Source organism: Eulemur rufifrons, chromosome 15 (assembly GCF_041146395.1).
Source record: "Eulemur rufifrons isolate Redbay chromosome 15, OSU_ERuf_1, whole genome shotgun sequence".
NCBI lineage: Eukaryota > Metazoa > Chordata > Mammalia > Primates > Lemuridae > Eulemur > Eulemur rufifrons.
The window spans coordinates 31843780-31857856 of NC_090997.1; the positions used below are offsets into that span (position 1 = coordinate 31843780).

General features: G+C 36.4%; 1 protein-coding gene across 1 annotated transcript in view; it reads left to right on the forward strand.

Annotated features, from left to right (window-relative positions):
• The window catches only part of COL19A1 (collagen type XIX alpha 1 chain), a 293777-nt gene that overhangs the window by 243716 nt on the left and 35984 nt on the right, over window positions 1–14077 (forward strand). The window contains exons 35-40 of the mRNA XM_069489063.1: window positions 4117–4170; window positions 5558–5611; window positions 8608–8652; window positions 10692–10742; window positions 10846–10890; window positions 11336–11362. Coding sequence (XP_069345164.1) covers window positions 4117–4170; window positions 5558–5611; window positions 8608–8652; window positions 10692–10742; window positions 10846–10890; window positions 11336–11362 — 276 coding nt within the window. The remainder of the gene's footprint in view (window positions 1–4116; window positions 4171–5557; window positions 5612–8607; window positions 8653–10691; window positions 10743–10845; window positions 10891–11335; window positions 11363–14077) is intronic.

Consider the following 14077-nt stretch of genomic DNA (forward strand, 5'->3'; position numbering starts at 1 on the left):
AATTAAAGCACAAAGTTAATGTATCGGTTACGGTTTTTCTGTTTTCATGTAGCCGGTAACAATTCCAGCTGTCTCAAAATAAAAGGTGAAGGAGAAAAGGGAAATTTACTGAAAAGAATCCCAGGGCAACTAAGAGAATTAAAGGAATAGTTGAACAACCGGCAGCTCCAGAACTCCCTGGGATACTGCTATAACATGATTCAGCCTCAACAACCTTGGTTTGTCTCTGTCTCTGCTCCACTTTGAAATTCCGGGGAGAAAAAATAACTATCAAAAGGATCTGATTGGACTAGTTTTGATCAGCTGCTCACCCTCTGGACTAAAGTTCCAAGTCAAATGGACTTTTGAGATAATGGTATAATTTTCTGACTCTAAGCCATGGTGATGCTCAGGATATCATTTTTTTCCTGAATAATTCACATTAACTCTTAGAAAAACCAATTAGAATGATGAATTGCTGTTAGTTTAAACAGTTTTGGTACTAATAATTCTTAATGAAAGTAAGTAAGCCATCTGGCATATATTAACCTTGATGTTATTGCAGAAAATCATCACAGTATAAAGTAGATCTATGTTTCTAGTTGGAGTTATATTTCACATTAGAAATTATCATCATGTGTTATTGTTTTTAATTAATATTGCTTCTCTTCTAGAAAACTTTGAGATTTGGCTTGGTTTTTTTCCAAGTTAAAAATTGAAGACTGAAGTAATATAACATTTATTTTCACTTAGAAATAAAACAGTAAAGGCTTTTTATCTTCAAAACAAGTAAGAGTTATTGAGCTTTTGCTTCTACATGCTCCACAGAAGGTTTCACTAAAGTACAAGCACAATAACTGATTTAAATAGTCCAACAGCTTTTAACTGCCTAGATGTCAAAAGGTAGGCTTAGAGGCAATTGAGAAGGTAATAACAAAAAGATCAGGAAATAATTGAAATTCGGATTTTTTTTATAAGTGATTCTAAGTTAAATTCACTAAAAGTTCATTTTTATTGATTCTGCAAGGTAGTTTGCTCTCTTGGTGAACTGAAATCCATTATTAATATTTCTCCACTATTTTAGTATGCTCTTTCTTAGGTACACCTTATGGATTCTTTAGTACAGAATGCACAAAAGTTTGTCCAAGACTCTTTATACATGGGCGGTTCCAGCAAGTCCAGGAGATTCTTTCCCATTGTGTCCTCACGCCACATGAATAATATGAATAAACCTGTAGTAACATATTGACTCAGTTGGGCCTTTCTGAGGGAATGAGGTAGTGAAGTTTTCTCTCCGACAGATGGGAAATAATGAACATAATCTTATCTTCTACTTGGACTCAGATATTACCTGAAATTAGAATTTATTGATTTTTTTAAATGAATAAAACTTTGACCAAAAACATATGTATTTCCAACTTTCAATAAACTATACTGTTTCAACATACTGTATGTACATAATATTGTGTTATAAAATCTCAAATATCTATTCTACTCTGTGAAAAAGACACAGAAGCACACCCCATTATTTTGCGGACTACTAATTATTATGTCTTCAACTTTATTTGTTTGGGAAATTAGAGAAAAGAGTTCCATGCTTGTTTATTGCTCTTAGAAAAGGAACATTGACTTCCACATTTTTTACAGATGTTGTTGCACACCTCAAGGTAGCAGCTTGTAAGAAGCTAATAAAACACTAGAACTCCTCTTAGAGTGAATTCTTGCTTGGAATGCAGGTCTTCCCACAATATTTAAAGATCATAATAATCAATAAATAAAATGAAAAATGTTGTCAGCCATAAATTATAGCAACAGAAAATATTCTTAGTAGCAACTGAGCTAGGACTTTCAATATCAAACATAGAATAGAGAAAGAACTTGACTCCAATGATCTCTGCATATCTGTGTAATAAATTTAAGTTTGTATTTTAGTTTGGCACTATATGTCCTACTCTTTAGCATGTATTTGTCTTCTTTAATGACCATCTTGTCCTCTAAAATTAGCTAATTGCCCTTTATGCATCTATAGTAACTTTTACCCTTACTACAAAATTTCATCTTGTTCAGAGAAAGACTGCTGAGACTGATTTTTTATTTATGGACTGAGGTTTATTTTAAAGTTTAATGTGGTCATCAAAGGTTAATGAGTCCCAAGTTTATAAATTAGACTACCTAAAAACTCACTCAGCATCTCTAGACTGATTCCGTGTTGAGACCAACAGTAGCAAATAGAATAAATAGAACCAGTAAAACATACTGATACACATAGACTTGGGCCCATACAGACACACACACACACACACACACACACAGAATTGCCAGTGAGGATACAATCTTGAGGAAAGAATATGTTGACATTCTTTAACACGACCATACATGAAATTTTGCCCAAGACTTATTATTAATACATGAAGAATTCTAGCATGTTCAAGGAGATATTTTTTTCAGTATGTCTTCACGTCGTATCACATGAATAAACCTGAAACAACACATGATGGCATTTGACATTGAATGGATGAGCCTGGCAGAACTTGGTTCTTGATCCCATGGATGCAAAGAACCTCGATCCAGCTCATAGTCCTTTAGAACCCTCATAAATCAATATGCAGCAATTTTACCATGGTCACTTCATCTAACATTTGTAATGCAAATAGCAATGCATATTTCATACCAAAAAGTAAAGGAATTTTATTATAACAAGGAATATTTTGGCAATATAAAAAGAATACTTAACTCAGTAAAGGAAACTAAATCCTGAAAGAGTAGAACCATTCAGTAGAACTTAATGCATCATATGGTTATCTGCATTAATAAAAGGATATTTAAAAATATTTCTTTCTAATTATAAAAGTGATCTAAGTTAATTATAGAAAATTGGGGAAATACTCAAAAGCACTAAGAAGATAAAAGTTATCCCTATTCCCACTGCCCAGGAAGGATTTCTGATAATAGTAATATTATGGTCCACAAGCCCTTATCCACAAATTCCAAAACACAAAAGCCTCTGAAAACCTAGAAATTTTTCCCAAGTTTGCAGCACATTCATCTGGCAGCCAAATCTGACCTGAACTCACATGGAGCTGGTTTATTTATCCCACTCTGTCAGAATATCATATGTTTTGCTACAGAAATATTTGTGTGTTTATTAGACAGTGCTGCCTCAGGCACCACTGAGGTGTGACATAATATTCAGTATGTGTATTATGTTACCTATGTAAAAAGTCTGAGAAAATCCAGAATTCTGAAACACATCTAACACTACGGTTTCCAGATAAAACATTTATTTTTTGTCATGATAAGATAATAAAAGATTCTATCATTCCCATCTTTTAGGAAGTACATTCATAGTTTAAAAATGTAAGCTCTATGCTATGTAATATTTTGAGACTTTTATGTTTTCATGCTATCCAATAGTTTTCTAAAACATTATTTTAGTAGTTGCAAAATATTTCATATTATGGATTGTATGTAATTTATTTAACCAATACCCTGTTGTTGACACACTTGCTAAAGGAAAAAAATAATTACACAAGCTGCCAGTTAACCTTGCCAATTCTTCTTTGATGTATAAATATATCAGGATCTTAGATTCTATCCAGTGTAATTAGCGTTATTCTAAAAATCCAAGGAGGGGAGGGAGGGGAAATCCATTCATTTTTATGCATAAGCATTAAAGTGTTCCAAATTTAAATTCACCAGTGAGCCACATTTCTTCTTATAAAGAGCTGACCAGCTAAACTAAATATTATGTCATAAACATATTCCATTTTTCCACTAGCTGAGTGAAGCTTTAGTGTAATTATATATTTCTTTGATGGCATTCTGCCAACCCAAAATGTGTATTTCCATGCTTTAGCAGTACTAGATTCTGAGATACTATTGCTGATAGGGCTGCTGTGTAATATCAGAAATGCCTTATGAATCACCAGATTAAATGGTTTGTTACAGATTCCATGGCACAGCATTTTGGTTCACCATTCCTACTCTTTAAAAATTGGTATTTGTATATGGCTTACATAGTGTTTCTCACTTAGCTAAAATATATGTTTAATTTTCAATAGTCAAAATGTTTGATTAACTAAAATGCTTTGTTCTCAATGATGTAACAGATTTTATGGTAGGAACTATCTCTTCTAGGGTCTGCAAGGAATTCCAGGCATTCCAGGTGAACCAGGCCCTACTGGACCCCCTGTAAGTATTTGTTGAAACTATTCCACTCACAGCTCATGTCTGCTGGGATGATGCAAGGTGAATTAACATTCCTCATTGCTTTTCATTCTTTGTGCCTCTATGCTGATTGTCCAGCTATGGCCTAGAAAATTAGCCTCATCCAACCTCTCGGATTTTCATTTAGCATTAGTTAAGGCTGCTCAGAGTCCTGGAGACTTGTCATCTGAATTCTGCCAGACCAGAAAGCAGTCTGTGATTAAGCTAGTCTGTTAGAAATAGAAATTAGATATAAAAGGTTGTTCCATTTTTTAGTTATAATTTTTTGGCACTAATCTTTAGAAGAGATATTCAAATGGCACCATAAAGTGACAATTTATTTTCTAGAGGAAAAAAATGGGCCAAGGATTATTAGATTTAATTTACTCCCATATATAAATTAAAATACCCTCATTTTCATCAAGACTTTCATTGCCCCTCAAACTCAACATCAAAGCCTTTGTGTCTTTGACTATCCTGTTTTCCTAAAACTGAATCCATTTTTCCTTTTTACCTGCTAAACCAAACCTTTTATTCAAATGGAGTTCAATTCTAGGGTTGCCAGATTAAATACTGGCCATGCAGTTAAATTGGAATTTCAGAAAAACAAATAATATTTACTATAAGTTTGTCCCAAATGTTGTGTTTTTATTTGCTAAATCTAGCAACCCAACTCATGTCTCAGTTTCTCCATCTCTTCCCTTCTTAGAGCTCCTATGCAGATAGTCTTTACCACAAAAATAGGAATATAATCATATTTCTTTATATTTGGAATCATGGATTCACCACAATTAAAATTTTATCATTTATGCTTTCACCACAGTTATGTAGAACAAATCTGGCTTTAAACTGTACTCTAAAATTACAAGTTATGAAGAAGAGTTATGAAAGGAACCAAGAAAATTATTGCTAACCCTATTCCCAAAGAAGAATTAAAATTGAATTGTATTTTTTATTGCTGAAATGCAGATAATATAACTCAATATGCACATGTTAATTCTTCCATGTCTTAAAGTATTTAAAATGTTGATCACTACCAAAATTATAGCTCATTTAGGAAAGCATAATGTTATGTAAATTGCTATTTAAACAGCAAGGCTGGATTCTTAAATGTATCAAAAGGTTCCAATTAAGGTCATTACATGTGGTTGACCAAGGTGAAAAAGCGACCACAAATACAAATTTTACCCTTGCAACAGCTTATCAGAAGGATACAGCTGCTGTATCAGCCTGAAGAAATATAAGCTTCTAGGACTGATTTAATTAGGATCAAACGACCTTCTAAATGTATAAGTTTTAGTAACCCACTTCCAATACCCTTTGGCCATTTAGTTGTTTTTTTCTGTAACAAACTTAGTTTTGTGTTTTACAGGGCTTACTGGGAAGAACTGGACATCCTGGTCCCATGGGAGCAAAGGGTGACAAGGTACAGAGAGAGGAAGAGCCTCACTTACCATCCGAATTAGGGCTTGGGGTAGGAGCAGGGTGAGGCCATTTACAGAAAGAGCCGTAAAATCAAGCAAAGCCTGAAAGTGGAAATGGTGTCAGGGAGTAGCTATTCTTGCAGTGTACTTGGAAAAATATAGGTCCAAAAGTTGGTCTGGGCACAGGAGATACATTCCCAGGAGAAAGGATGACTAGAACATTGGTATCCTATAACAAAAGTCCCATCTGGATTCAGGATCCTGAGCAACCATCTGTGTGGAAGGATGGGGATAGGGGAATCCTCCTGAAGAGGTGCAAGTAAAGTGGTTTGTATTAGGGAGTTCCAGCCACAGTACCATCTTAGTTCGTTCAGACTTCTATAACAAAATACCATAAACTGAATGGCTTATAAGCCACAAACATTTATGAGTATGTCTCACGGTTCTGGAGATTGGCAAGTCCAAGTTCAAAGTGCTGGCACATTTGGTATCTGCCAGGGCCCACTTTCTTGTTCCTAGATGGCACCTTCTAGCTGTATCCTCATAGAGTGGAAGGATGACCAAGTTCCCTTAGGCCTCTTTTATAAGGGCACTAATCTTATTCATGAAGACTCCACCTTTGTGACTTAATCACTTCCCAAAGGCCCCACCTCCTAATACATCACCCTAGAGGGTAGGATTTATCATATGAATTCTGGAGGGACATAAACATTCAGACCATAGCAGATGCGAAGGTTCCAGGCAGCATGCGCACTATCAGGACTAGGATTCCAATAACCAAAGGGCTTGCTGAGATAATCTGGAAGTTCTGTCCCTAGTAGGGGAAATTCACTAAGGAACCAGGGCAATTTGTCTCCTAGGGAGGCCAGTTAAGGGACAAATGAGTTGCTGTGGTCAGAAGGGAGGACCAGCAATAGAGGAGTTTCAGACAGGAAGACTGCAGGGCTTCACATGTTTACTCGATTTAGCATGTGCATTGGCCCTACATTGTCAGTACAGGAGGATCCAGCAAATGAGTGGAATGAGCCCAGCTGTTCAGATTAGGGAAGTAAGAATCAAGCGTCCACATGAGTCACTCAACAGGCTTCCACCCACTTGTCAGCTTACAAGTTCCCCGACCAACACGGACCTCAGCGGCATCAAGGAGCAAAGGAATCCCAACAAATTCGAAAGGAAACAATATGCTTATTCTAGAGAGTCTCAGCACATTTTTTTCTGGTATTATCCCGAGGAGCTTGCCCAACCCCGCTACCCTTTTTTCTCTGTTCTCTGTGGAACTTATTCAGTCATACACTTGCCTTTGAAGTTAATGGGCATTCCACACTGAGATGAGCTCTGGGGCAAAAATGAGAGTGAAAATATGACTTTTGATTGTGCCAAGGGGAAAAAAAGGCTTTTCAATAAGCACATATTTTTCCTTGTTTGTTGACTCCTGAGAACTATGACATAATCTCCGAAGGACACTGGCGGCAGTCAGCGGAATATGACGTCTTAGAGAGAGAGCCACCATCAAAGCAGTTTGGGAAGAAATACAATATACTTATTTGTCACACAGGCTCAGGCAGACATATTGCAAGAAAAACTTTACAGTTTATATTCATTGATAAACATACAAACAAAACATTTTATGATACTTTCTTTTGTTACTAAAAAAAATGAGAGGGTATTGGTATGAAATCCTTCATCAAATTTATGGAAAAAAGATTAAAATCCTTCAAATTTCTTGGGCATTTTGAGTAGAAATCCTCTGGATTCTTTTTTTAATTAGCTATTTCTTGCCACTCCCCATGACATAGAGGTACTTAAAACTTTTTATGACGATGTTATTCTAAAAGAAAAGCACAGTTACAGGAAGAACTGGGAAGAGACAGCACAGAGATTACAACAGCTCTGCTTACTATGGACTGATAAGCATCTATGGTTTGTAGAAATCAAAGTGAAATATATTTTTCAAGTTTCACCTTGAATTCATTTTTTACAAATTCCATTTCTAGTCTGCTTCTCCTGTAAGCAGGATGTCTAAGGCTGTTTAAATTGTATAGACTGTTTCCCTTAAACAGTGTTGTACCGCAGTCACTTCTGTTCAGGGAGACGTGTCTGACTTGGTTATAAAGTCTGATAGTAACTTAGAAAATGGAAGAAGTTCCTCCTCCTACAGACGTGCACAGAGGTTGTGATTGTCTCCTTTGGTTTAATTATGTGGATGACCACTCCGGTTCCCAAAAGATGAAGGTGGTGGAGGTGAAGATTAAAGTGAGGGCTGACTATTAGAACCACGGTCCTAGAGCTCACTGCCTGCTTGTAGGAACTCTGTTCTGTAGCCCCCTGTTGGGAGAGTACCCCCAGCTGCACTTGAAGTCCAGGACACAATCACCCCAGTTGTCTGGCTCCTCTGTAAATGGGCTTCATCCCTAGAGCTCAGACAGTGAGAATCTGTATGGGCATAGGGAAAGGCATGTCTCTTTCCTTCAGTCAAGAAATTTATTTTCCATATGTGCACATAAGTGTTGATCGATTAGTTCCAATTTAATGGTGAGTACATGTGGTGTTTGTTTTTCTATTCTTGTGATACTTCACTTAGAAGAATGGTCTCCAGTTCAGTCCAGGTTAATACAAGAGGTATTAGTTCACATATGGAAATAACATTCATCAGAAATTAAGCAGGTGGGAGGGGGGGAGGAGAGGATGGGTAAATTCACATCTAATGGGTACAAATGCACAGTATCTGGGGGATAGGCACGCTCATAACTTGGACTCAAACAGTACAAAAGCAATTTATGTAACCAAAATGTTTGCACCCCCATAATATTCTGAAATAGAATTTAAAAAAAAAAAAAGAAATTTATTTTCCTGTGTAAAGGAGAAAGCCAAGTTGAATAAGACTGTGCAAGACTGAAATAAAACAACAAGCCATATTGATTTAAGAAGATATTTCCCTGAGCGAGTACAACCTGGGATAGAAATGTCCCACTGATACTGGTCTGTATATCCCTTGCAGGGTAACGAAGGCCCCCCTGGGAAACCCGGACCACCAGGACCACCTGTGAGTTGTTTCAGGTTTAAAACTTAATGTTCATATGTTTACTTAAAGGCTTTTGTAACTCAAAGGCCAAACCACATTTATATGGTCTCAAAGATAAAAGTCTTTCGAATTTTATGTATAAATATAAACAATAGCCCGTGTAGCTTTGGGGAGACCTGATTTATTCTCCTTTTGCCTCAGCCCCGATCTGCAATGCTCAGTTTGAATACTGTGGGTCTCCCTACCTTGGACTTAGGAGATCAGGGTGTGTGCTCTGACCCCTCTTCCTGCCTGGGAGCCTCTGGGAAAGTCATTTAACCTCACTGAGCTCCATTCACAGAAAAAAAGAGGGGCTGTGAAAAGAGATCCCTTCCAGCAATGCGAGTTGGTAGGAAATTTGGTATTATATGCTATGTGTGCTCATTCCTATCCATGATGCTTGACATGCAAGGAAACTCTATTTATAAAGCTCCCAGTGAACAAAAAGTACAAGAGCCATTGATGCTTTTGTGTTCATGATTGAGACAGATGCACACTCTGTCAGCAAGGCTGTGGAGAGGAGCGGCGCCTCTCTCCGTGACAAGTCTGCCCTCATGTGGGGCCATGCTCAAATCGCAGCAGAGCCGAGGTTCAGGCCAAACACCCTTCTCTGCCCTACCGCATAGGAACAGTTTAAGAAGCTAAACCCACCAGAGAGAGGGCAGAATCTGACGGAGACTTTCCAAAGACAATGAGGATGCATTACTAGTCTGCGTGCAGTTGCACATTTTGCACACGTAAATGAAGAGATTGGCACTCTGCTTCCTAAACTTGTTTCCTCAACTTGTTCATCTCTGTGACTTACTTCCTCCCTTGACAAGGGAGATGGACAGAACGTATTTGGGGGGTTCAAGTTCTAAAATACACTCCCTCCCCTGTGAACAGAACAGCAAATACCATATGAGTTCATGAAAGGGACCTGTGATTATATAATGGGCTTAAGAAATCTTTCTCTTCTCCCTGAATTCTGCAAAACCATTTATCCTTCAAGACACAGATTAAATGTTATCTTCTCTGGGAAACCTCCTCTGGAAAGCTCAGACAAAATATCCTTCATCTCCCTAGACTTAGCGCACTAAAATCTATTATAGCAGATACTCAGTAACTGTCAAGTGAATGAGTGAAATAATAAAGGAATAAATAAATGGAGGATTTGTCGTCTGTCACTAGTGTTTTGAAGATGCGTGCAGATTGTGTTCACAGAGCACCCCTAGCCAGCAATCATCCACGAAAAGTGGAGCGGTGGCTTCTTCAATTTTGCAACTTAAATGTGAAAATTGCAAAAAGGAAAATGCAGATTTGATTGATTCTATGGACATTTTTTAAAAGAAGGATAAAAGATACTAACTAAAATTTTCATATGCAAATTCTTCCTAAATACTAACGTGTATGATTTTTTTTAACTGTAGAGTAAGTTCTCTTTACATGTTGGTTACTCTAGGACATCAATTTTTTCTGAGAAATTCTTGTTCCTCATTATTCTAAAGATTATGTCTTTGTAGAAACATCCACACAGGATTATAAGTAATATCATCTCCCCATTTACCTTAATTTTCTGTTTGGCATGAAGAGACTGTGGGAAAAAATTACTTTTCAGTAGCCAAATTGTTCCCTATTCACATCTCCATCAGCACTACACATTACAGCCGCAGGTCAGCAGGCTGTAAACAGTTAGCATAAATTGGCAATGCAGAAACTGAATTTTAATGAGCAAATATTTTCCTCTGCATGCATTAGTGTCTCATCTGTCAAACGTGAACATTAATCAAACCCCAGCAGACAGTGTGTGTATGCTCCAGGTGTAGTTCACACGCCTTTTCATTTCTTTCTCTGCATTTGCTTTGGAAAAGCTAAAAAGAGAAACATTGTATTAATTTACTTATAGTATTAAACTCACTTTCTAAAATAGACTAGGAAACATTAAAAAATGGGATAGGAATAATATCATTTGGTAAAATGATTAAAAGTAGAAATACTAAGTATTAACTTATAGGAATAATTCTATCTGGTTTTATCCTAAGGGTATACCATTCAGTGAAGGAAATGGCATGAGCAGTTTATATAAAATCCAGGTATTTACATTTGTAATTATTTAAAATCATTTTCCAGTTATAGGTTCCTGTAAATTTTTCTCATCTCTTTCTTTTTCTTTTTGTTTTTTCCTTTTCTTTGAAGGGAGGTGTGAATGTTCCCAGTTACCCAGGACCACCCGGTCCCCCTGTAAGTACAGTTGTTTATCGCCAAGCACACTTTAGTTGAACAGCCACAGTGAAAAACAAGCAAAAACCCCTCATTTCACTGAAAAATGCATATTACAAATATAACCAAATTTTACAGCAGGAGGAAATAAGTGAAACCAAGTTAAAAAAATTATTAAAAAATTGAGAAAATATACACAGCCAAAATAATGAAAAATAACATTTTTCATAGTGATGTCATTTTTTTCATGACAAATCTAAGAACTAAATCAATGTCCAAGCAATCTCTTTTATGGGTGTCCCATAAAGTTATATTTCTTCATCTATTCTTCAAATCCAAACTGTAACAAAACCAAAATTTGCAAATATTTTTATGTGTATTAAAGCAAATTGGAAAAAAAGTTTCATATTCTGTAATTTTGCTTCAATCATGTTTTGAAAAATGACTTTCCATGTTTTTCTTACAGGGCCCAAAAGGCGATCCTGGCCCAGTGGTATGTGTGTTCCCAGGTCTTGTGTCATTTAGAATATAGGCCTTTGTTCAAGTTCAAAAGAAAAGTATAAGGCAAAATGGCCTGCCTTCTTAGGTGTCCATCAATTAACACGTTGGAGGTGACAAAGCAGGCCACCAAAGAAATGCCAGCAACGTGTTCTTTATTTTCAAGGGACATTAGTCCTGATGTTGTCACTGCCCTTGACGTCTGTCTCTTTCTATCAGTATGTTCTAAAAATCATTCTGTGATGGACAAGAGCACATATAAAGCTCCTGATAAATGGGATACTTTCTCCTAATAATCCTCTTCTGATGATTGATTCAATTTTAAGTAGATCGTGGACGAGAAATGCTTATTGAAAAGAAATTCTGTAATATGTCTGCCATCTCTTCAACAAAAAAAAAAAAAAAAAGGAAGAGACTGTTTATTTGCTTTGAATGTCTTAGGCAATTATTCTGTGGGAGATGTGTGTTGTCATAAACCTGCTCATTAGGAGGAATGTATCAGGAGGTGACACTCAGCACGGAAGGAGCTCGTGTCCTCCAGCCGCCCGAAGGATGATAATTGGTAACAGCATCTTTCTCAAAAGGAGCCTCACTGCAAATGTTCTGCCAAATCCAATCAGATTCTCTTTTTTCCCGGGCATTTTTTCCTGTCGTGTCTTTTTCAACCGTATGTTCCATCCTTCATGTTTCATTTGTATATCCTTTTAACCTTTGGGTATATACTTGAAACTCAAATGTACCTAAAACTGAAAAACTTTCAAACCACTTTCCATTGCCATGTGAAAAAGTCTAAAGCCCTTTCATTATAGGACAGTTTGGTAAAGGTCAAATACATTTCAAACCAGCAAAGAAACAAACCATAAAAAGTAATATTTTTACCTCTAAATATATTTTTGAAGGAGATGCATTAAAGAGCTTATTTTTTTGTTGTTGGGCAATATGTATTAAAAGCCAATGTGTTTTCTCCTGAAAGCATTATTTCAACTAGTTAGTACCATATTCTGAACCCCAAATATGTAATGTAGAAGTTTCCTTTATTTTACTACTTATGCTGCCCTTTCTCTGTCTGCAACACATTTTGTGCTTTCACAAACTATATCTGTCCTTCTAATTTTAATTTTCTTTCCTCTTATTAATAAAAATTTCCTCCTGATCTTTCCCTCTCATACTCACACACACAAAAAACAGCCCCTCTGAATCATTTCCGTGCACCTAGACTTCTCACTGACTTTTCTGGAACATTTTTTTAAGTTCTTACATGAGTAACTGCAGATTAAGGTGAGAAAGTTTTTTTTAAGTATTGTGATAAAGGATAAATTATAATTCACTTGCATTGGAAAGTGGCTGGTGACAAAAAATGTAGATGTATTTGAAGACAACATAAAGAGATTAGGCTTCAAATTTCTTAGGGGCAACAAAGGATAAAGAATAAAAATTGATTGAAGGATGTTCCCTGATTTTAGAGATGTGAATTCAATGAGTGAAGCACAAAAACAGAAAAATTCAATGATAAAGTTAAATATACATGGAGTGTACAAGTTCAGGCTTATCCTAGATAAACCTCTGAAACCACTCTTTCGAGTCATGTGTCAGCACCACCATGCAACTCTCATCATCTCTAACCAGTTGCCCTGTATGGAGAAATAATATGCCAAGGAAATAAGCCAGGGATGGTAGAATTTTAGGTCACAAGGTAAAAAGTTAAGAAGTCCCTTTGAGGAGGGCAGAGGGAAATTTACTCTTCCAATATCCTTCAAATCCCATCGCAGTATATCTGCAGCACTATTTCCAATCTGCTCAGTAAACCTTTATAAAGGAAATTTACCCTTAATTGAATTTATTATCTTCTGAGGTGTACTATTTCATTCCTTTGGCATTCAATTTTTAAGTGATCATCAACTAAATATTTAATTATCAGGTACTTTCAAACAAATATTGATTGATTGGTTGAGCACTTCCTCTGTCCTAAGTACTCTTGAGAATGTAAGCAAAGAGAATCAAAGAGCATATTTCCTTTATCAATAACCCAGGGCCTCTTTTACAGAGCTCTGTGCAGAATAGAATCCGAACATCTTTTTTTTTTTTTTTGATTGATTGACTGATTGACAAGTTATATATGAGGAGTCATTTAAAAAGATTTCTGAAGCATAAAAAGTACTAAGTCATATGCTCACTCACTGAATATTCTGTAGTAAGGGAAATATCATAAATCACAATGGAAGTTAGAGCTTTGGTAATATTTTTGAAGAAGGTTAGAGTTATATGTGCAAAAATATATTCACAGAGAATAAAATTTTGAAAGCTCCCTTTTCTATGTAATTACATTTAAAACAGTAACAATTTTTCCACAGATTGCTGGGGGGGGAGGGGGTGGTGGATGGTTTTGGGATGATTCAAGTACGTTACATTTATTGTGTACTTTATTTCTATAATATTACTATTACATTGTCACTTGACACTCACTTGTAGGGTTTTGATATGAATATCCAAGCAAGTGATTTATTCTGGTCTCTGTGCAGTCAAACCTCTCTGCTAATGAGAATCTGTATTTGCACCTGCTCCCCAGCGCTAGCATCACCGCCTCAGCTCCACCTCAGATCATCAGGCATTAGATTCTCGTAAGGAGTGCACAACCTAGATTCCTCTCATATGCAGTTTACGTAAGGTTCATGCTCCCATGAGAATCTAATGCAGGATTAGGACCAGAGGC